The following is a 25,275-nucleotide window of genomic DNA, read 5'->3' as shown; positions in this document are numbered from 1 at the left end:
ATGTCTGAAGGAGAACAGAATGTCATATACTAAAGGAGGCATTGAGGAGGGAGCCTGGAGGAACATAGGTGAGTCACTTAAATATAATATGTATGTTCTCCAGCTGTTATGTGGTTCCCATTTTGGTAATAGGATTGTGTGTTCAGGACGGCCGCCCCACTGAGCGTGGGAGACTGAGTGCAACCCACGTTGCTTGGTGGCTCTCGACCTAACTCCTGGCTATCTCACAATGCCTCACCATGACCACCAAACCTGTCAGTGCAGAAGGTGATTACGGCAACCTCAACATGACACTCGTGACTCCTCAGGGAAGTCCTGGAAACAGATCACACAGCCCTTTCGCTTTCACGCCAAGGTGAAACAAGATGCGAAATGGATTTCAATGCATTTATTGAAGCAGTCGCACTGTGGTATAAAAAGCGTACTGCGATAATTAGGCTGATGAAAAAGGGAACAGTAACCAACATTACAGCCAAAGTGAAGAAGATGAACAACCCCACCATGTTGTGTTTCTAGCGAGTCTAGAAGTACCCACCAAAACTGTATGTCTAGATCTGAGAGCATAGTGGTTGTAATCCTCTGCCTTGCCCGACCTAAGGGATTAGCCCCGGCCCCGTACCCGAATCGAATAACAGGGATCTGCCTGTTGTGCGAATGGCAATCCTCTCGGTAAGCTGAGAAATATGCACCAGCAAAGCTGTCTGTTCTGCAGTAAGCGTTCCAGGATGACAGTAATGCTGTCTACCCCCTTTGCACCTAAATATAGTTTATATAATGACCCATACAACGTTCAGACAAGAGTTCTGATGTAATGCTGTGTCTCAGAGATAGAAGCTGGCAACATGTGTTAGCATATCATGGACTGTGCGTACCAGCCTTGGACAAGGAGTACAGATTACATATGGTACAAGGCTGATTAAATGTGCTGCATGAACTTTGACTTCCTAGAAGAAACAACTGATAAATGCTTTAAAAAAATTGCTAAAAGCAGGCTTGCTAATATATGAATAAAAAATGTGTATAAATGTAAAATAAGGCACAAGCCATGAAACTAAATTAAGACGGGGTGCCCAATCCAAGTTCTAAAAGGGCCTTAACATTCTTTGACAATTTCCCATTATCAAACTGGGTTTTCCATGGTAAGTGTTAAATAGCAGCACTAAACAATTGCATTAAAAAAACAGAAAAAATGTGTTATCACTTTAGTAGTACTATTATGTAATTGGAAAATGCTCAGGCTACATGCGATGAGGTGAAATTGTATCAAACTGCCCCATTGAGTTCTGCTCAGAGATCTTCATTTCTGGTCGATTACTTGATTTGCAGCTCCTTAGGTGTTATCTCAATCCTGTGTTTTTGGAATTTTGGCCCAGAACAGAAAAAAGAGAAAGCATGTTTCTTTGCCAAATACTGGATAAACCAGCCCACCAAAAAGGCCCTTTTTAAGGCATGTACTTCATGTGGATAAAAGGCTGTTTGTGGATGACCTACACACGAACTGTATTTATTGCCTCTATCCTTTCCACCAGATAAAGGAGTGGAAATCACATCAGGAAATGGTGATCGCGATTGTTCGTTGGTGGGGTCAACCAACTTTAGACTTATTTGCAATACAATCTAACAAGAAATGCCAGTACTCTGTCAACAGGCAGTATAATCTGGAGGCAAAGGAAGATGCATTTTCGATCTCCTCGTTTAAGACATGTTTTTTTAACTCTTTCCACCAGTTCCTTTCATCCCCATAGTGCTCAGTCTGGTTTAAGACCTTCACTTACATCTTTCCACCAATTCCCTTCACCACCAGAGTGCTCAGTAAAGCCAAAAGCGAGGCATGCTCGCTAAAATGAATAGTCCCAGTATGGGCTCAACAGTCCTGAAATATGGTTTTCTTTAATCTGTCCATTCATCTATCTAGGGATGTGCCACAACCTCTGAAAAGGGAAAAAGAGAGCAAATGATCATACCACAGGGATGTGAACCTCCTATCGCATGATCCCAGGAAAATATTGTTTGGGGTCAAGGGCAACACATTCCCATGTTCATTTTGTCCTTGGGACAAGTAGGCCCAACCCCCTGCAGCACAAACCTTTTGGTTGCCAGTTTATACAGAAGGGAACTGTCTGCAGTTGAGGTAATATGTGTGTCATAATATTAATGCTGTCCAAACTTGTATTTATGGTTCATTAATAAAAAGCATCCATTATTAGTGAGCGCTGTAAATGAGTTTTAAGGTCACACTGCACCACAGACAGTTGTTCCAGTTGTACACACGTTTGAATAGTTTAACAGTATGAGGCTAATTATAATGCTAGCAGAATGCTCTCTGATTAGATGCAAATGTTTGCAGAAGCCTGTAAGCAAGAGTGATGATTATTTGCTTTCAAAATAAAATGTTCAGAAAAAATCCAAGTAGAAAATAAAACATTTCGCTACTATGAAATTTTAGGTGCTATTTCTTTGAAGTGTCATTTAGTGATTATAGGTTAATTTATGCTAGCATTTCCCAAAAATATTCCTAGTGGAAAATCAGTGTAACCATTTTCAACAAGATTATGGGAATCATGAAAATAAACAAGCTCTGGCAAAGCCATTCGATCTGTCATTTGTGCATCATGTTCTTTGCAAGGGGGGTGGGAGGCCTCCAGTTTCGTTACGCCACTGATTGCCACAGTAGTTCCTGGCACTCAACAAAACTACTTTGTATGCTAGTAGGCTCCTGGTGGAAAAGCAGAATGTGATCACTCACAGTAAAGCCAGCTGATAGAGAGAGAAAAAGACGTTTAATTTAAAAAAAAAAAAAAAATCTTTAACACCAGACCTAATTAGGCACCCAGTTCTTAAAGTCACAAAAGTGCACCCATGGTATATGTTTTTGAATTAGTGGCTTTCATGAATTCACAAGAACTTACAGAAGTAGACCAGGAATTTGTGCTTCTAGAAAATATTTGTGAACTGTATTTTATCACGAGCAGATATGCATGTGTAGATTTGCTCATGTGAAAATCTATTGAGCGTTTACAAGTTCACTTTCCCTTCAACCACTTTTTTCCCCACCCCTGGAAGAACCTTTACTTTTGCCATTGTCAGTAATACATTTCCAACCTTTCTCATCATAGGAAAAGATTAGAGAAGAGCTAGTGAAAATCATTAAAACATGCAAACTAGTAGGTTTGCAGACTCAAAGGCATTCCAGCACTGGAACTGTTGCTTACTGCTTCCTCCAGCCCCAGTATGTAGATCTGTGGAAAGATGGCAAAATAAGGAAATTGCTATAGTAGGGATTGAAATCGTAAGTATTCAAGCCCTATTATAGTATTAGCTCTGGCATAATCAGAGGGGTTATTATCAGAGCTCTTACATAATGAGATTGCTGCCACAATTTGTCAACGCATTACATGACACCAAAGGGACAAGTATATTGTTTTACACATCAAATTTTGCTTTAAATGTTACAAATGGGATGATTAAGTCTCAAGTATGTCTCCATCCGGCCCACCCAGCTGGTATTTCCACGGTCAGATGCTCATCTCATCTTTCAGTGAAACTCATTAAAGAGTTTCTTAGGGTTCTGTTCAGGGCATTTTCACCTGTGAGAGCTCCTCTTCATGGGAACCGAACATCATCCTTGTCACGTTGATGAAACATCCCTTCCAATGTTTACGTAAACGGACATCAAGTTTTTATCATAGAAGCCTGCTGGTGCTTACATCTGTTGAGTGAAATGCACGCATTCACTGTCAAACATCCATTTTTGGTGTTTCGTAAAGATGTCACCAATCCAAAATTTATTCTTAAAGTTCCTTCTCACTTTCAGTTCTACTAACCTTATATTCTCGAAGTGTTTTTTTCAAGATCTCACTACAAATGTAGAGAACTGCACTCCTTGGATGTCCACAGCTGCTTAATTCCAATAATCAGACCAACTCTGTGGCCTTTTATTACTGCTTTGAGTACTTTCAAATCAAGGAGTAGTAAGATGGATTGCTGCAGCTATTGTTTTTTTGTCGCTCTACCTCTGGTCGACCCTTGCAACCTAGAGTGTCCGCCTTTTCAGTAAGAGGCCTTTCAGCCACAACCGCTTTTTACACTATAGAGCCTTGGTTGGACATCTGCAGAACAGCAATGTGAATGAGCTGCCACATTTTCTAAAGACTGTATTGTTTCAATTCAGATTCTGCTTATGTCGAAGCAGTTTTGCCATCATTTGCTTAAGGAGAGCTTCTTTTATGCTTGTCCTTCATCTTATTAATGCTGACTTTTTGCAGCATGTATCTCGTGCATGGAGTGCTTGCTAATTACTGTTTGCTATTCTGATTCACGCATGTGACTCTACGAAGGATCAAATGGTGGAGAAGAAATAAGTTATTTACCTGTAACTCCAGTTACAAAGCATTGGTATCTTTAAAAGATTTGTTTGGGATCCCCCCTTAAGCAGAGGCTGTGCTTTCACATGGCTGCTATAAAAATGGGACATATGAAAGTTTCTTGGGGAAGTGGAGTTCAGTGCCTCCTACCGCTTTTGCTGGAGTTTGGTTCTTTTCCAGTGAGGTGATTGTGCTACTAAACTGACACTGCTCAGGTTATTATTATTATTTTTTTTTATAACACATTTTATTGTGTTCATGATATATCAGCACAGTAATTTTACACATCAAGCTCAAGTCAAGAGGGCCACAGTTAAAGCATCGAGAAATACAGAGAAAATGCATCATTCACTGTATCAAGGATGGCAGCCATCACCACTGCTGTAGCAATACTACATATCACGAAAAAGAATAAACATAGTCTCAATTGACAGACATTTATTTCTCGGTCCACACTTCCAAACTCAGTTGAATTTCTGTGGGAAGCCCCTCACATACCAGTTTTTCGAGTGCTGCACATGAATCCATTCCTCAAAATCACTCTTGTATGGATGGGGCCTTCTCGTCCATCCAATGTCTAGCAAGATCCCTGTTGTCCAGCATGTATGCCGTTGCGAGAAGGGAGTGGACAGTTCTAGAATCGCCCACAGAGTTCATTATACCTAATAGAATAATTTTGAGGTCAAGCGCCAGAGGGACACCCAATATCCGCCCCATGTGTCTGTTGGCTGCTAACCAGTGTGCCTGTGCCCCTGGACATATCCAGATAGTGTGGTAAAGAGTACCTGCAGTGGGCCCACACCGTAGACACGCTGGGTCACCAGCTCAGCCCATATGTCAAAGGTGTTCAGGAGAATAATAAATCCTATGGAAGTATTTGAATTGGACCAAGCAAAGACGCATTGAAATCCATTAGAAATGGGTCTCTAGTTGGCAGTGGTTTGCCCTTAGTCAGGGTTTGGGAGTCACACAGCTAAGATAACCCCTTGGTAGCTTTACTCAAGCAGTCAGGCCTATCTTAGAGGCAGTGCGAAAAGTATTTGTGCACATAAAGTAACAGTGAAAACATCACAAAAGTCCTCCTCTCCAGTTTAGAAAAATAGCAAATATTTATCTGAGAAAAACCAGACCAAAACTACAAAAATCCAACATATACAAGCAAAGATATCACTTTTAAAAGAATAAATACAATTGTAGTTCCTTGAAACCAATGAAGCGCTTGGCTGAGGCAAAGTACCTAAGATGTGTCAAAAACAAAGACGATGTGGGCCGCAGGTGAGGTTACATGTCGAAAGAACCAGAGATGTGTTGCTTCCTTACTGTTGCATGGGAGGTGATGCATTGGTTCCTTACTGCTACTGGGGAGGTGTTGTGCTGTTTGCAGCACAAAGCTTCCATTCCTTGCTGCGGTGTGTTGTCAATGAAGATAATGGTGCCCTGGGATGATGCGTCGGAAGTCAAGCCACGATGTGTCAATCTCACAGCGATGAAGCAGGTGCTGCATCAGAGGCAGGGTGGTTGTCACGGACTTCAGTGATGCGGTGCCCGAAACTCACACAGCGGTGGTTCTTCTGACACACTGTGACAGAATGCTGGGGCCTCCCTGGAAAAAATCCTGGTCATTGCATCAAGCAGGGACCACGCTCTAGTGCAGGCAGCAGCAATGCGTTTGTTTGGAATGACGCAGAGTCAATGCGTGGATTTCTTCTTGCAGCACCAAAACCTCCTTCAAGGGCTCAGACTGGATTTGGCACCACTTGGCAGAACATAACATGGCTCTCAGTAGAGGAGCCTAGGTGCTGACATATGAAGTCTTTGGTGTCCCTGAGACTTCTTAATCGGAGGCAAGCTCATCTCAAGCCCTTGTAGAACCTTGGAAAGCAGGATACAGAAAGTAAAGTCTTGTCCTCTCACTCCCAGGACAGAAGCAGCAGGCCAGCACAACAAAGCCACAGGCAAAGTGGCAGTCCCTCCTACGGCATCCAGCTCTTCTGGACAGAATGTCCTCAGTCCAGAAGTGTTCTAGCTTTCTGGGGGTCAGAGGACCAGTACTTACACAGATGTTTGTCTTTGAAGTAGGCAAACTTCAAAGAGAGGTCTTTGTAGTGCACAAGAGCCTGCTTTTCCTGCCCTGGTCCCAGGCACACTCCAGGGGGTTGGAGACTGCTTTATGTAAGGACAGGCACAGCACTGTTCAGGTGCAAGTGTCAGCTTCTCCCACCACTCTAGCGCAGGAAGACCCATCCGGAAATGCAGGGCACACCTCAGCCCCCCTTGTGTGACTGTCTAAAGTGAATTCAGAAACAGCCCAACTGTCATCCTGACCGAGACATGTTTTCCACAGCCAGGTAGAGGCACAGAATGGTTAAGCAAGAAAATGCCCCCTTTCTAAAAGTGGCATGTTCAAACTCTCAGTTCAAAAATCAACTTCACCAAAAGATGTATTTTTAAATTGTGAGTTCAGAGACCCCCAAACTCCACATCTCTATCTGCTCCCAAGGGTAATTACACGTAAAAGATATTTCAAGGCAATCCCCATGTTACCCTATAAGAGAGATAGGCCTTTCAATAGTGAAAAAGAATTTAGCAGTATTTCACTATCGGTAGATGTAAAACACATCAGTACATGTCCCACCTTTTAAATAAACTGCACTCAGCCCATGGGGCTACCTTGGGCCTAATGTAGGGGTGACTTATATGTAGTAAAAGGGGGACAATTTGGGCCTGGCAAGTGGGTGCACTTGCCAGGTCGAAGTGGCATTTTAAAACTACCCACACAGACACTGCATTGGCAGATTTGAGACATGTTTACAGGGCTACTCCTGTGGATGGCACAATCAGTGCTCAGGCTTACTATTAAAAGGACAGATGATGGATGGAATGCTGAACAATGCAGACATTCACTCCCAGTCACAAAGATCTGGGTTTAATCTATTGTTTTTTGTTTTTTTTTGCCCACCCCAGTTTGGACCCAGCCATAACCAAATTAGTCTTAACCCTGGAACAGTCCAGTCCGAACTGCCAAGCCAGGTCCTCCCTGGACCGGAAACAAGCAACCTGGGACTGGTTTCAGCGTATCACCCTTCATCAGCCAGGCTAGCTTTATTCCAGTGGTGCAGTGAGCACAGGACTCACCTCTGGGCATACCCGTTCCACTTAGAGCAACAAAAGCAAAAAGAACAGATGATGGACGGAATGCTGAACAATGCAAACATTCATACCAGTCACAAAGATCTGGGTTTAACCCAATGTTTTATTCCCACCAGCATTTTATTTAGATGCCCTGGGCACGCATGGTACACTATACTAGGTACTCACTGATAAATCAAATATGCCAATCATGGATAAACCAATCACCAATACAATTTAGACAGCGGGCACTTGCACTTTAGCACTAGTTAGCAGTGTTAAAGTGCCCAGAGTCCTAAAGCCAGCAAAAAACGAAATTCAGCACAGGATCACAAACAGGAGGTCAAAAGCAAAAAGACAGGGGCGACCACATCAAGCGCTGACAGGTATAACACTATCGGTAACATCCCTGGGGCAATTTATTTTTTCTCGGCCCAGTCCTCATCGTCTAGGACCCCTACATCCTCCTCCAACCTGGATCTCTGTGCTGACAGGGGGGTCAGGCCTGTTTGTGACTGCCTGCGCCCACTGCATCAGTCACTAACTTGCATTCAAGCGGGTTGAATTCAGAGAGTGTCATCAGCCTGTCTTCATAGCTTTCTAAGGCATGTCACAGTTGTAGATAACAGTAGAACTGGGAGGGGTGAAGGCATAAGTAATCTGCTAACTTTTGAAAGGACATCATATACCGTCCCTCCAGACATCTCCCAATGTACAGATACCGATTTTGTCCCACAATCGAAATCCGTCCAGCCCTGCAGTCTCAGCCAACCACATCCCATGCCACGGTGGGGTGATCCCCGTAAGTGCACTGTGACACTGCATGTGATGGAGGGCCGAGTACCAACAGTTAAGGACCTGAGTAAGTGGTGGAAGGGAGCGTGGGTGCCCCCAACCATGTAACAGGAAGAGTTAAATCGTGGGGCTGAGAAGCGGGATCTTCTGAGCCGGGTCCCCTCTATCTGCCTTGAACCAGTCGTCAATGGTGACCAGCTGCAAGGCCCAGAAATATATTGATAAACGTTCACCCAGCATCAAAAGGGGAGCAGTGACAATTTGCAAAAGATACCATAGGAATCTTCTCTGCCCAAAGTGGTGATATGTGACTTCAAATTGGTAAAGAATGTGGGTGGCATTACATAAGGCTAATGGCAGTGACAGTTTGGACCACTCAGTCATGTCTCTTCACGTCCGGGCTACCAAGGAGAGAATATTAAGGTCCCGGTACCTAGGGAGAGGGTAAAGGACATGCCCAAATAATGGAAAATGTTTTCTGCTATCCTTAGCAGAGGATGCACCCAATCTCTCGGTACCACCCTGCGGACAGGTACAAGGGTAGATTTGGTCCAATTGACTCCTAGGCCTGAGGCCATCCTGTAAATCTTCATAATCTCCATGAACCTCAGGAGGGTATAGCTGGGCTTCTGGATCAAGGAGAGCATATCATCCTGGTACAGCATCACTGTCTTCCACTCTATCCCCCAATCAAAGCCGCAGACCCTGGCATTGATCCGAATGAGCTCCACCAGGGGGTCCATTACTAGAACAAACAACAAAGGTGAGCTGGGACAAACTTGATGAGTACTCCTCTTGAAAAACATGTGGAAAGGGCCCCATTGACTCGATCCTGAGCCCACAGATCGTGTATAGGATCGACAACCACCAACGGAACTGGGGACCAAACCCCATCTTATGGTTTCAAGATGACCGCAATGGTCACGCCACTCAAATCATGTGGGAGTGAGCCACTGAGGAGTGCCTCCTCATATGACAGGTTTGTGTATTTTCTTTCCAAAAGCAAGCTAGTGTGTTCCCAGTCATAGATCTCATACAACTGAATGATAAACACACACCTGAAAACGCTGCATCAGGCAGCCACCAGTCCCCAAACCCTCCCTCCACCCAACACTTCCTCCCCTCCCCCTTGAAGCATCTGACACCCTAGAAACAGAAACATAATTGCCCAACAAAACTGAAACCGTCAGGAGGGTGAGGTTTCCGACCCTCTTTAAAAGGATATAGCATTCCATTATGAACATCCAGTAGAAGTCCAGTGTGAAACCGGTGGACGCATTAATTCCTTCCCTCACACACCAGTCCCCCAGGGGTGGCCTCGGCGCCACAGACCTGTGGGCCCTCTCCACCACAAAGCAATCCGACAAGCAATATTGCGGGACCCAGGAGCCAATCCATTCCAAGATGTAGGTAGTGTGTTGGGATCACTCTGTGCCTTCCGGGACCCCCACTATATGACTGTTATGTTTACACCTACCCTTGGTGCCCTTAGCCCTGGATTCCAAAAAGCATACTCACTGCTAGAGTGCCATCAATTCAGTCAGGAGAGATGTAGCTGTGTCTTCAGTTTCATACAGCCACCCTTCAACTTCGGTGACTCTCTCCCCTGTATTGCGGAGCAGGGAGAGGTTGACACTCAGTCCCCCTATCTTTCTCTTGAGGGAGGAGAGAGTCCTGCGTAGCTTGCAGTATCGCTGCTGTGGTCTCTGAATGGACTGGGCCTGGTGTCAGAGTTTTGTCCCCACCGTCCTTCCTGTCCACCGCACCCTTGGAAAATGTATTGTTTTTTTTCCCTCCGACCCACCCACACCACCCCGAGACCAGGGTTGCAGCCTTGTCCTTGCCCGTGGTCGGTGCCACTTCTCCCAGTCCCCAGTGGATCAGTCAACGGGGGTCACCAACCGGGCCACCCACAACGATTGGAAAACACCCAGTCAGAAAGTTCTAGTGGTGGCTTGCTGCTCTATCAGGGCAACCGCTACTATGCTCCTCACTCTTCCAGGTGCTCCCGGCCCCCAATCGCTCACTCCCCTCCAAGTCAAAAGATCACTGCAGCGCCTCCAGGCTGGTGCCATGGGGATCTGCAGAGGCAGTAGGCACACCAGGGCACTAGCCGGAGCATCTCTCGAGTGGGTTAGCCCAGGCTCAGCTCGCAGAGGCGGTGGTGAGGTAGCCCACTGCTGGAGTAAGCAGATTAAGTATCAAGTCCCACTATAACCTGGGGCCTCCAAGCATGCAACCCCAGTTGTGAAGTTAATGGCAGTCCAATAGAGCTAGATCACAGCCTTGGAGGCCCAAGAAGTCACAAGGCACTGCTCTCCCCACGGCTGCCCCTGAGGCATCGCCAAGCGGGCACAGTCACTGCTGCTCGCCCTGGGCAGAGTGTCCTCACCGATGGTGTGGGGTAGTGATATGGGTCCTGGTGTGGCACTATACGTCATAGTTGGATGCACAGGCGGGGCAGTACGTCACCCGTGACCCCCACAGAAGGCTAAAGGACAGTCCCACTGAGCCGGATCAAGTACTCCAAGGCCCCGGCAGAACGGTGCTTCTCTGGGACTTCGTCGGCTCCAGCAGGCTGCCTCCAGAGTACCACCCCGAGAGTCCCCTTCACCAGTGCGACCTGCGGCTCGGTATACGATGTGGCGTGTGAGAACTGTAATCAGACCCTGATCTGCGGAGCCAACCACTTTTATGGGCTCCTAGGAGGAGAGGAACAATGTATGTAGTATTTTGTATCCTGAAGGGCGTCACAAGCAGGGATGGTAAGGTATATTTAGAGGGTCGGCACAGAACTCTGTTATGCGTCTGCCATCTTGGCAGCTATCCACGACTCCCTCTCATGGTTTTTTCAGTGCCATATTTTAGTACTGCTGTTTGAAGGTTACCATGGTGCTCCCAGCTGCACGACATGCAATGATGCAAGTGAGTGAGTCTACTAAAGATGCCATCGCTGGAGAACTCCTCTGCTTCGAATGTCGATGGTAGTGTTGTCGGCACAGGTTTTAAGGTCAGTGGAGGTGACATTGGTCAAGATGGGCCCAGATGTAGACGCAGTGTTTCCTGTAGCCTCTGCATTGACAGACTTTTGAAGGTGAACAAGTCTGTGCCGATGCCTTTCCTGACATTAACTTGTGCTCCCTGCTTTGGCAGGAGTATCTAGAATGGTGGTGAGGATGCTTTATCTGCCGCCTTCTATATTCCCCCCTGTGAGCCCTGTGCTTCTAGCCCCCCTCTGACCTGTTTCCGACACTTCTTCCTCTGCTCACAGGTTCTCTAGTACTCAAGTAAGTAACTTTCTTTTTTCTTTTGCTTGCAGCGCTCCAAAAAGTACACGTTCTTGCTCTCTTACTCAAATACCTGCTATTCCCCAGCATGCAGAATTTTGCACAATATTCTCTCCGATGCAATCTCGTCCATTACTTCTACCAAGTCTGCTTTCAATTTGTTTCTTCTCTTGTGCTCCCTTGCCCACTTCTCCCCAACTGGCTCCTCGATTACTTAAACCTCTCACCCACCTATTCATCCCCCTTCTCCCCACAGCCTCCTTCCATCTCTAAACACCCACCCCCACTGTCCCCATACCAGTCACAGTCCTCTACAAAAACAATTATTTGATTTAACCAACAGATGTCATTTGATGCTGGGTGACTATGCTTTTAAAAGGCACTTTAGTACATTTAAATTCATTTTTTATAAATGTACCAGTCAAACTAGTATCTGCCTTCTTGTAACATGCAAATAAAATAATAAAATAACTGTTCCATCATGCGTGTTCTTAAGTCATCAAGTTGGGTCGCTATTGCATGATGACGTGCACATTTGCAAACACCTTTGATTGAAAAGGCAAGACTTACTGGCTTTTCCTGTGGTTGAGCTGTTTGCCATAGCACTTTAAGGGCCATATGTATGAACACTTTTTCCCATAGACACAGAATGGGTAAAAACCTTTGCTACGTCTGGCCCCAAGTTCTCTATTTTCATATGCTTCAAAGGTCATGAAACAAACATTGACGTTTTAGGGTCGTCTGCTCGGCCCAGGGTCTTACCCAGTTTTCATTGTCAATCTGGATATTTCTCCAAAGCAGGGTATGAATGTCGCTGCACTTCATTGCAAAATCTGAAGTAAGAGAAGAAGTAGTTGCATATAGTAAAGCATATGCGTTATGTTATTTTACTGTATTAGTTATTAAGTGCCAATTTGACATAGAACCGCACACAGATTATTTTTAAGCAACCCCTGTTTGAATCACTTGTTGATTTTTCTAGGACTCCTCATTTGAGAGTGTTTGTGCTGAGATTGTGTTAGGAAAAAAATCTGTTTTTGATGGGTAGAATGTTAATGGGTAGAATGAACATCATCTTTAAGTAGGTGCTAGCACCAGGTATTGCCAGCTGATTCCACTAATCCGAGTTGATGGCAGTCACAGCTCAATCCTAGAAAAGTGAGCAGGAGGGCGGGAGTGTGCGGCATAGGAAAGCACATAACTACTCTTTCTCCGCTCCTGCTTCTTTTTGCTCTGATGCCCTCCTCCCTTTTAAAATATAATAGTATTAGATTGGCCTTTTCTAGTAGTTCAGGAATCATCCTAACGCAAATGATACTAAGACCAGAGTGCCTCTAAATTTGAAGTCAGCATGTAGTCGTCTGTTGGTAAAATGTATTTATACTTGCATGCAAACATGGCTCTTGGATAGAAATCATCACCACTGCCGCACTGGTTTCTTTCACAGTGCCTTTATGTGCTCTTGAGAGCAATTAAAGCTTTTGTTGCACACACCTATTCTGTAGTATTGAAGACTCTTCTTTATTTTTTCAGCATAGCTAATGTTATCCAGCAAGCTGGTTGCCCGGTACCTGATTACATCAAGCATTTCCACAAGCTGCAAAGGTGAGTCATTTCTTCCAAACCTTCTTAGCCATAAAAAGTGTAGCATTTATTGCTGTTTCTTTCAACCCAATGTGCATTGTTAGCAAAATTAAAATAGCCTTTAATAGACTTTACAGTGCAGTATAGAAAAAAAACGTCTTTATCTCCTTTAAATGTGTTTACAAAAATGAATGCTGAAAATTAGACTCATTTTAATATATGTGGTCTGAGTGGTATGACTGGTGCAAGCATGATGGCCTTTCCACTGCAAAAGCCTTTGAGAAAGCAAGGCATGCACATTGCTTGGAAATGAAGCACAGGCAAGTGGTCATCCTAGTCTACTCATGACATTGTTGAGGCCATTGAACGTTTTATTGTTATCTTCAACCAAAGGTCTGCTTTTTATTTTTTTATTTTATTTTTTTAAACATTTCCTGTGTCTTCTTTTTTCACTTCATCAACACTATGTAGTAACATTTGTGTTTGGTTGAATTGTTTTCTTTTCAGCAAACAGAAAAAGAAGTTGGTGAAGAACCCTTTGAAAAGGCAAAAGATCCGTACAACTCCTGAGTACTTCTTGGAAAAAGCTAGGCGGAAAAAGTATGTGAATAATTTAAAAGAAACAATGCTGCTTTTCTATAAATCCATTATTTTGAAATGTACTAGAAGTGTGTAACATTATCTTTAAACACTAACAAGAACATCCTATTTTCTCTTTGGATTCCTGACGACTTATGGCTCTGCATCCTGATGAAGATCTAAAACCTAAAATATCTTCAATAAATATTATACATTTGTTGAGAACTGCATGCACTGCTGTACAATCAGTTCAAATACACCTAGTACTTGATATCCCATCACCTAGGAGTAAAGGTGGAACCCATATGGTCCTTTATTGCCTGACCCATCTACGTAATAAATATCACTTCATCTACTTTGGGATCTCATAAATGTCATAAAAGAATCTCCAAATATTCCCTCAACTATTCTGGGGAACACCCATTCCTCTAATCCCTGCCACCCTTCTACCTAATCTCAGCCAAAGATATCATTAAGAGTATCAAAAATGAGACCACCTGAATCAATGCTAGAAACATCATGGTCCACCAAACTCCTAAAAACAAACATTGCAGCCTTAACTCAAAATATCTGCTGCATCACCAGTGCTTCCCTACAAAGAGGACGCTTCTCTTGCATTCTGAAACACACCATTGTTTACCCCTACTCAAAAACCAGCCTAGATGCCTCGACTCCATGAAACTACTGACCCATCTCAACGCTTTCTTTCCTGTTGAAGATCACTGAAGCACAAGTAGCCAACCAGCTTCAGAACTACATAGAATCCAGCAGTCTGCTTGCTGACACAGTCGGGGTTCTGCCCGCTATGAGGTACTGCAACCACAGTGAATGGCATCAGAGAAAAAGTGTTACCCCTAAGAGGCCAGAATCAGAGTGGCTTCCATACTACTAAACCTGTTATGTCGTGTTACGAATATTTCTACAGCGCACGTTCACCTAATCAGTTTCATGGCGCTGAGGTAACTGAAATATAGCATGCAATAGCTCATTACTCATATGCCAACCTAAAGAGCCACGTCTTTCGGAGTTTCCTGAATATGGTATAACAGGAGGTAATTTATTTCTGGAGGAAAAGCATTCCAGATGTGGAGAGCCAATACCACAAACCTGGAGCCACCCATTGTCTCCTTTTTTTTGTATTTTTTTTTTTTTTAAAGGTAGGGATGGTAAGATTAGCATGCAAGACCTCAGATTACGCATAGGGATATGTTTTTGTGTACAGGCAGAAACGAAAGTAGGACTGCCTGTCTGAAGTGATTTAAAAACAAGGCACCGTACTTTAAAGATGGAACGCTGTTCTACCGGGAGCCAGTACAAGTTCCTCAATAAGCGGGTAATGTGACAATTAATGGGTTGCTGAAACAACAGCCTTGCTCAGCTACATGTCACTGTGAATCATAAAACATTCTTAGTCTGCCCGAAACACTGGTTTAACATGACTGAAAAACATGGGAATGGTGTAAATATTTATCCATCTACATGTGTGAGATTCAACCTCTACGGTCTGTGGATTCTCCCAAGGATTAAAAGCCCTGACCCTGCTTTAGACTGTGGCCTTTAGCCAACTGATCAATATGAAAGTCCTTAAATGCCAGATATATGTCAACAACACACAAATTCTAGTAGACCTAAGCAACAACTTCAATACTGAACCATTCACTGAATGCCTTCACTTTGTCAAACACTGAACGAACCTCAGTAGCCTTTCCCTAAACAGTGATAAGATAGAAATCTTCATGCTGAAAGGCAAATCAATTCCTAATATCTCTAGGCCTCTTTCACTTGACTAGTTGCCTCCCCCAGTAGACAATGAACAACTTTCTTTCATCTCTGAAATGTAAGCAACAAGCTAATCTACCACGTATATGCTGTATCTAAAATCAGCCCTCTCGTACCCATTCAACACAGAAAACGTTTGCTCCAAGCAGTTTCCCCATCAAGACAATAGTATTCCATTCCAATATACCTAAATCTCACAAAGACATTGCAAAACATCAGCAATGGTTAACTATAGAACAAAGAATTAAACACATGGCCCTCTTTCTTATGTGAAAATCCATCAACACAAACTACTGAGTACCTATCAGATCTCCTCACGTTCCAACAAATATCAGTGGTTCTACACAACACCTCTGAGTGCAAACTGATCATCCCAAAATGGAGCCTAACAAGACCAGAGGCAAAACCCTGAAAGTGGCTCTAGAAAAACTCTAAACAACCTCCACATTGAAACCAGTTCTTTGCACAGCTACTCATCTTCAAACAACTGTTGGCCTCAAGACAGTAATTATCCATCAATGCTACTTCAGAAAACTAAGTAACTAACTAGTCCCCCTACATCCTTTCATAAGTTGTCACGCCTAGAAGAGCGATACTGCATGAAGCTATGGACCCTCCAACACTCTACAAACAGAATAACTTCAATAGTATCTCGTAATCACCTTTCCACTTTTTCAGTATGTTTCACTGCCCCTCTCATTCTCAGTCCATGCCCCCATTTTGCCTCCTTTCGATTATTCCTTTCCACTCCTTTTAACAGGTCACCAAAATGATACTTGTATTGTTTACTTTCATCAATGATTAACTTGCCCTGCATACCAAAGATATACGCATGCTATTCCATCCTTCAAATAGATTTCTACGAGTATACTTGTAATGTTTACTATTGTCAATGTTTATTTTGGTACCATAAACCGATTTTTGTGTCATGTATACGTGCTGCACCTGGAAGCTGGACCCCTGGCAATAATAATAATAATCCAACATTCACCATATGAAGTTGGGAAAATGTGCAATGCATCCAAGTGAATGATGCAAGTGGAACTTCCTTGGCTTGTCAAGCATGTTTCTCCCACATCATTGACATTTTGGTTGATCAGTGAATGAAACTGCTTCCTCTTTTAAATGCTTAATCAACAAGAAGGAATGGCACTGCACCATAGTCCTCAATTACTCAATGGTGACTTGGTACCTGAAGTCATAATTGGGTTACTTTAATTTGCCTCCAGAATGCTAAATGAGGCACACCACAAATCAGTACTTATATTCCATCTTCCAAAGTAGAAACATCTTGCACACCATTGTATTGGGCTCCACGTCAAGACCTAATGACGCTATGGAAGGTCTATACTACCTAAACCCACCACAGGCCATTTCAGCCTTTTTTTATTGAAGAAAGAAAAAAAAAAGTGAACTCATGAATGATCACTATCTGCAGATGGCAGTGTGGGAGTAGTTTGATTTAGTTATGGTATGTGTCTGTGACATCGGCAAATGTCACCATCCCCCAAAGAACACTAAACCTCCAGTAAAGTAAAATTAGTCACCACCTCCATCCATTGATGTGCTATGGGTTTCTTATGCATGCCCCTATACTCTGTTGTTCACCGAGCAGCCCCCCCTCTCTTATCACCCAACTCTCCCCTTGTTTATTCCACCTAGTATGGGGTGGACCGTCTGGGGACTTCCAGCATTATGCTACCCCCTGTGAGCTATACACTAAGCCAAATCCAAAAATCAGTTGCCAGCTTTCTTCATTTTCTGCCTAACATACAAACAGGTTTCCACTGTATTTAGTGTCTGTCTGTTTAGTGTTTTCTCCAACTTGCATCTCACCCCAGCCAGAAACAAGCACTCACTGGGCAGCTCCATACCATGTGTGCATCAATTAGCGGAGAGTCCTTCACAACCATCAAACCCAACAAGCATTGTAGATCAAACAAGCAGGCCAGCTGGTACACCAAAGACCTCTGGGACACCAACATGACACTGTAAACAGCTAGAAAAGAAATGGAGAGCTAGCCACGACACCACAGACAGAAATACCTACCAGCTGCACTCAACTGCTATCATCAGCGAATAAGAGACGCCAAGAAAAAAACATAAGTGGACCACATCAAAGGAAGCTCCAGCTGCTGCAAGTAGATTTTCTTGATCATTAGGGATTTCACCACTCTCAGCCACAGTCAAAAACATTGCTAGCTCCCAACAACTGTGACAACCTGTCCAACGATTTCCACAGCAAAAGCGCAAACATCTACAGCAACTTCGCTCACCAACCTAACCCCAGAGAACTCATTACTGATCGAATGGACAGCCCTCACCAGAAATGAGACAGTGGCAGTCAGGAAGACCATCTACTCGGGGGCCCCAGCAGACTCATGCCCTCACTACATCTGCAACCAGGGAACCTCGCCAGTCAGTACCACCCTGACCCACATCATTTATGCCTCCACCACTTTTCCGGATGAATGGAAACTTGCAGAATTCAACACCATCCTCAAGAATCCCACAGCCAATCTAAATCAACTGAGCAACTTCTGACCCATCTCCCTGCTCCTCTGTCTAACCAAAGTGATAAAGAAGGCCATCAACAAGCAACTCACAACCCACCTCATACTTCACTATCTTCTAGACAATACTCAGTCGGGATTTAGAAAGAATTTCAGCACCGAAACAGCACTCATTGTGGCCACTGGCAATATTAGAATCATCCTAGAAAGAGGAGAAACTGTCTCCCCTATTAGCCACAACAGAAGACTCCACATGATTGCCATACAAGGATCTGCTCTCAAATAGAACTGTTTCCTCTTCACGAGAGGAGCCCAAAGGGTCAGGCTGCCACCCTTCACATCAGGGACCAAGCAACTAATATGCAGAGTCTCACAGGGATCATCCCTCAGCCCCACCCTTATATCCATAAACATGACACCGCACACCAACATCATCCGATCACAAGACATCACAGTCATCTCCTATGCCAATGACACCCACCTCATCCTCTCCTTGACAGACAATACGACCACTACCACGACCAACTTCACCAACTGTATGACTATGGTAGCAAACTGGATGCGAACCATCTGCCTGCAGTTCAACTCTGACAAAACAGAAGTACTGGCCTTTGGCTACAAGAACCTCCTAATGGAACTCCATCTGGTGACCATTGGAGCTAGGACCAACAACCACACCCAAAGACCACACAAGAGATCTACGGCTCATCGTAGACAAGCTCAACATGATGGCTCAAGTCAACACATTATTCACCTCCTGCTTCCACATCCTACACATGCTACGAAAGATCTTCAAATGGTTGCCTCAAAACAACAGATGAATCATCATGCAAGCACTCATCACCAGCAGGCTGGTCCACACCAACACTCTCAATGCCGGATTCTCCAAACAACTCCTACACAGACTCCAGACCACCCAGAACACTGCTGCAAGATTCTTACTTGACCTCACCCACCACACCCACATTACACCGCACTTTAAGAAGTTTTACTGGGTCCCCATTCACAAGCGCAGCTCATTTAAACTTCTTGCGTACACATACAAAGTCCTACACAACACAAGACCAGGAAACCTGGACAGCCGCATACATTTTCACCAACCCAGCAGACACCTATGCTCTGCCTCACTCGCACTTGCCCACATTCCCTGCATCAGCAAAAGCAAAACTGGAGGTCGCTCTTTTACCAACGTCGCACCCAAAACATCTCAGCACATGAGAGCCTCCTCCTCACTGCTTGAGTTCCACAAGAAGCTGAGGACCAGGCTTTTCGTATAAGCACCTTGGAAACCACACACCTACACACTTGCCCAAGTGCCTGCATAGCCTCTCGGATGTTTAGTGCGCTGTACAAATCAGTATAACAACACATCTGGGGCAGCTTAAGTTGGCGGTTTACTATGGGACGTAGGTTATCTGGTATGTAAATAGTTAAACTGCGTAAATTTAAAACAAGTGCTTCCGGAGATTGTGTATCAGCATTCAAAGGTCTGCTCACATTCTTTTCCTTGAAATTGCCTATTTACTATACCCGCCCACTTCAAGAATCTACTCGCATTCTTTTCCATTAAATTGCCTATCTATTATGCCCTCCCACTTGGCAAGCTATCTAAGACTGTAGAGATCATCGTCTTACTCAGAGGGCCCCTCTGAGTGTCAGTCCCCCATGGTATCAGTCTCCATCCATTCAGTCAGTCGTCAGGCAATAAAACTCCCCCAATTAACACCCAGCCCCCTTCAAGTGGGTAGCCCTAACAAATGTAGCATCTGAGCATATAAGGGGGTTGCACCTGGTCTCCTTAACCTCCCCTTTCCAGCACTGGAGGGCTATGGTGAGAGGTTTTGGTTCCCAAACAGGGTTTAGTTCCACCAACAAAAGTTCTACTCCCATAACGCTATGAAATTTGTCCCGGTAAGCTGTCTCTCAATCCGTTGCTACTGTGCTGCCAAGTAATATCTCATAATCAGCAAATCCAAGCCTTCTACTCCATGTTGGCTGCTGCCATATACTCAAAGAAACGTGGTGGTGTCCTATCCCCTTTCAGCTTCCTGAGACCATCTCTCCTGTTTGTGTTCCTTCTCCTTTTACAGGATTCTTAAAGTGGAAAATCTCCAATTTTCAAACATCTTACCCTGTATAGTAGGATTGGGCAATTATTTCTTGATCTTGCATGGAATGCATGCAGATGCATAACTCCTGCTCAGTACAGGTTAGGAGTACAACTGTCATAGAGGTCCTGATGAAATCTGCGCATCTTGCTAAGCAGATGAAACATGTTGACGTAAAATAGACACACTGGCTCAGTAAATGTCTCTTTGTGTCACATTATGTTTTAACTATGTCGCATGGCCCCTCTTATCAAAGAATTGGGTTAGGGTTCCCTGGAGATATGTTAACCTTTTCTGTCCAAAGATCCTAGTAAGAATATAGAGAATATCAAAGTGCCCCCTTCTACTGCGAGGTTGAGCCCGCCTGGTGGGGAGTACCTCACTAGGTGAGGACCTGATGATGAAGCATGCCACATGATTAGCATGTGGGTGAGGGTTCTATAAGAACACATGTAGTGTGCCTGGTGAGCACTAAGGAGCAGAGCATAGTGACTACTTGTTTTGTAAGAGACACTCCACTTTTGGTTTATGTATATCGGTTCGGGGGAACTGAGGTCCTTTCCCACGTAACTTTTCCCCTCACTTTGCTTTGGTTGTGACAGCAGGCGGTTAGCCAGTACTTTACTAAGAATGTTATCATCCAAGTGAAGCATGGAAAGTTGGCTATAAGACACTGTGCAATGAATCCCTAGATGGCTTAAGTATGGATGCAATTAAAGCTGCCCTGGTGGCAATTGGGAAATGAACCACATTTCATCCCTCCACCTACATTTCTGCTAATTCCGGCACCTTACGTCTTCTAGAATTCCCCTTGCCAGCCCTTTTAGGGCTTCTCTGATTTCAAGTTCAGTTACATGTAGTTTTAACCTTAACGTGGGTATATATCATTTTCACCAAACTTGAGGGCCATATGGTTTCACACACTGCAGGTTTGTGGCCCACATTTTTCACATTTCCATGTTTAAAAAATAGTTTTTAATCTATCAGAGGTTCATCTCGAACCAACCTGCGTGTTTAGCTCCTTTTGTGTGGCCTGGGAAGCAGATGTGGGAGAACTGGAAAACGAGGACTGGACAGAGGTTCATAGGAGGCGACCATAGCAGTTTGGCTTCGGTTAATTCATGGTAAATACTTACATAGGGTTTACCTTCCATGCAATTGACTCTGGCACATGGGAGTAATTACTTCCCCGAGCTGTCTCTGCTGTGGTGCTAGGGAGGGCACTTTCATTCATACAATATGAGACTGCCCGGTGCTAGATAAATTGTGGCGAGAGGTACCCAAGTGTTTAGGAGAGGTCCTATACTGGCAGATTCCACGAAACCGGAGATTGGCCCTACATCATTTTATGGATGATATAGGTGGGAATACATCTAAATTATCCCACCTCCACTTGTGACTGACACCTGCCAAATGAGACAATGCCAGGGAGTGGAAGGCAGTGACAACCCCCTGCCCTGATCAGTATGGAAAAAGGGAGTGGGTTACTGCATGGGGCTAGAAATAGCAGTATATAAGGCATGAGGCTGCCCCCAGAAACACTCTAAAATATGGCAGAGATGAGGGGATTACAGGGGAACAGAGCTGGCACCAGTCTGACAGATGCAACATTCCATTGAAGAAGACATTAGGACATTCCAGGAACAAAAAAGAGGCACACTGGGATAAGCGTACCAACCCTCTTTCTTGCTGTAACCAGACTGGGGCTGTTATTCGATGTGTCATTGATGTGGAGGTGGGGGAAGATACAGAGCGGGCGGGACGGTCTTATTTTGTATTTTCTATATTTTCCTATTATTTGTATATTATGTTTTTTTGTTATACAATTAGTTGGTCATGCAGGCCCTGTTGGCCGTGTTGTGAATCGCAACCGCAAACTAATGGAATGTTTTTTGTTTGTTTTTTTGTTTTTTTGTTTTTTTTAAATAGTTTTCGCTACCACATTGATTAACAGAATTATCTGAGAGCTACATTCATGGCTAAAACCTTACAAATTAGGGGGAAATGGGTGGAAGATATTAATATGGATATTAATGATGATAGGTGGATCCTATTTGTAGTTGGTAGTTCATTTCTTAGGCAGTGGTGATCCTGATTTTCAGTATGTCCAACAGCGGGCGTTTTGCACGTATTAGCTACCGATTCAGATTACTGCACTATCGTTGAGCAACTCTGGTATCCATTGGGAGTGTGGTAAAGTTGTGAGGAGCCTTTTCCAGATATTGTAGAACTGTATCTGGTTTGAAGTGTTATGGAATTTTTTTTTTGATTGGGTTAGACTGGTAGTAGGAAACGCTGAACATCCCTCACCATCTATACAGATTTCAAAATATATACTAGCAGTTTGAACCCGAACTCTTGCTTGAAGCAGTATCCAGTTTTGATGGTACAAAAGAAACAGATCTTAAAAAATCGTCATGTTTAAGTATTGCTGAGTAGATTTGGTGTTACAGGCCAAATGTGAATGAATAAAAGGCCAGAGAAGAAAATCTGAGAGAAGTATGAAAATATATGGTTCGTGTTTAATGAACAGAATAAAAGCTATTCCAGAGTGGTCATTGCGTAGAACTTCTTTGTGTATCCATTTGGTCTTTTCCTGTTTTCTGTATACAAGACTGAGGAAGTCTGACATTTCAGTTGTGTGATAGTTACACATTCTGTGGCAGGATTTAGTTTAATAGACAGCTATTATTTATGTTAGTAATGTGGTATGGACATATATCGATGTTCACTGAATGTAAACCTTTTTAAAATTAAAAATACATTACTTTTCTTCCCTCACTAATCCCCGGTAAAACGCAGTACATTTATTTACTTTACATTACATGTAACATACCAACCACAAAAAACACTCGCATTACAAACTAGCTATTGTTTATATTTGCTCAGTCATATTAGGAGCATTAACATAACCGGTACATTGCATCCAAACGTGTGCTGCTCATGCTAATGGACAGATCTGTGCACCACGACCCAGACCACTATTCCAAGCATATGAGGATGACCATTGCCTTGATCTGTAACATGCCCATTTCTAACATGCAACAATAAGGTCCTCTGGGAATATGTTGACTACACTATAATGTTGGATGTTCACTGTAGAAAAGAGGCTTTAGTAAGACAACCAGTTTTAAAGACCTTTTTCTATTCCACCACCACTTTCCAGTAGGAAAGAATACTGTTTTGCAGGTAATGCACAGCATCTGAACGCACAGATGCATGCTCCAAACAAAAAATGTTACCTGTAACATCAGTTTGCAGCTAGTTCTGTTGTAGTTTCACATGGCCCACCTCTGACAGTGTCAGAAAAGATCAACACAAAAACCTTCTACACATTTCATGGGACCAGACAGTGCATTCTACTTAGGGGGTAGCCTGAGGTGGAGTCTGCATTGTGGGCTTCACGATTGTATGGAGACATTCCAGTTGTGCATGAAGCCAAAGATATTAAAAATGGCAGCAGAATGTGCACTGCATGCAAATCTACACTAGAACAAACTGAAACGTAATGATTACATGTAGGTAACATTTTATGTTATTTGGGATACTCCACATATCTTCTTAAGTGAATAATGTTTAGATGTCAAGCCCACGATCAGTGACTTGTAGTTAGTGATGTATATCCTTTTGCCTAAAATCTGTTTTCTCTGCTTTATTATTTTTAGATTGTAGATACCACTTGTTATTACTGGTGCTTTTCACAATCTACTACAAGCAAGTGGTGTATATGTGCTTGGCTGTGTGTCTTCTCTCTTCGGATTGCTAACACTGCCCTATTATGACCTTTTCAGCATTGAAATCTGTCCTATTCAACTTGTCTGGACACTTATAAAGCAGTCACATTTTAGCTACTTGTTTTGATGTAAACTTTTAGGCCTGTGTTCAGAATATAGGGTAATAGTTTGCAGGAATTTTGGTAATCTATGAAAGGAAAGAGCTTTTTCAGAAAATAACCATGATCGCTACAGCATCTACCACTTTCAGTTTTGTTGTTATTGCATATTCAGTTTTTTCCCTGAAAACCTCTATTTGTTTCTCATCCACACCGTACATGTGCATGCACTAGTCCAAGATTGTGATTGTTGATTATACATCTCTGTTAACAGGAAAATCATCCAGAGACACATTGAAGAGAAGAAAAAAGCCTCTGAAAAGGCCAATCCACAAGTTGGAGTTCAGAAATCCTCAGATGGGTAACTCCACAGTTCTGATAGTCTGGGCAGTGGAAGCTTGGCTTGGTGCGCCAAATCGTCAATTTAATCTTGAAGACTCCTAAACTAAAAATAAGACTGCACGCTTGGACGAGTATTTTATGCATGTCAAAAGAAATGCAAATGAAACAGTGGAAGGAAGGACCATTGATTATTTATTATTGCTGTTTTACAAGTGGGTACTGAATTTCTTCAGAAGTTTGCACCAGCAGGACACTCACCAAAGGTAGCACAAGTACAATATGTAAGTGTACAATCAAGCCAGTAGTCCTTGGTTCATTGTTTACATAATTCTAAATCTCCACCTCTCAGAGACGATGTTGACTGTATTTGCAGGTTATAAAAAGAAATAAAAATATTTTTCAAAAAGATTCAACTGTTGTAGTTAACATTTTTAAATTCTGCTTTTTCTTAATATCTCTTGGAAGAGAGATTTAGGACATCATACTTTACTAGTGTTCATAATTCTCCAGAGTAGGCACAGAAGAGAGTGACTCCTTTAATTATAGGTTGAAGGTAACAAAGGGTATAACTTGTGATGTGTATCCTCTCTCACAAGCTATGTACATTATCAAAAATAAGTGTATTGCATCATTAACTGATATATAGTATACATTCTATATATTATTCCAACTAATGCCATATATTGTTTTGTAACTTTCTTTGTCGCAGTAATTGATCAATGTAATGGTTTGTTGAAAGAAGGGTAGAAGTACAGTTGTAGGAAATCTAAGAGAAAAAAAATCAATGGATTGGAGATGTTTGGAACAGTGTTTAACCACTGGGAACTTAAATGGGTAGCAGTTCCACCTTTTTTATTTCTCCCGTGATTTAAGAAGGGGCTGAATCCCATGAAAAGATGTCATCACTGCGTCTTGACTGCAAACAGGTAGTTTTTGTTGGAAAATATGTAAGATTTATGCCAA

General features: G+C 43.3%; 1 protein-coding gene across 3 annotated transcripts in view; it reads left to right on the top strand.

The window, feature by feature from the left end:
• DDX52 (DExD-box helicase 52) overlaps positions 1 to 24,720 on the top strand; it is an 85,056-nt gene extending 60,336 nt beyond the window's left edge. For all 3 annotated transcript variants that reach the window (XM_069226588.1, XM_069226590.1, XM_069226591.1), the window contains exons 13-15: positions 13,109 to 13,180; positions 13,667 to 13,759; positions 24,245 to 24,720. In XM_069226588.1, the coding sequence (XP_069082689.1) occupies positions 13,109 to 13,180; positions 13,667 to 13,759; positions 24,245 to 24,335 (256 nt within the window). In that variant the 3' untranslated portion in view covers positions 24,336 to 24,720. The remainder of the gene's footprint in view (positions 1 to 13,108; positions 13,181 to 13,666; positions 13,760 to 24,244) is intronic.
• Positions 24,721 to 25,275: the final 555 nt, after the last annotated feature.

The sequence above is a fragment of the Pleurodeles waltl genome, chromosome 3_2, assembly GCF_031143425.1.
Source record: "Pleurodeles waltl isolate 20211129_DDA chromosome 3_2, aPleWal1.hap1.20221129, whole genome shotgun sequence".
Lineage (NCBI taxonomy): Eukaryota > Metazoa > Chordata > Amphibia > Caudata > Salamandridae > Pleurodeles > Pleurodeles waltl.
Note: the sequence above shows the minus strand (reverse complement) of the source record. Positions and strands in the feature narration are given on the sequence as shown.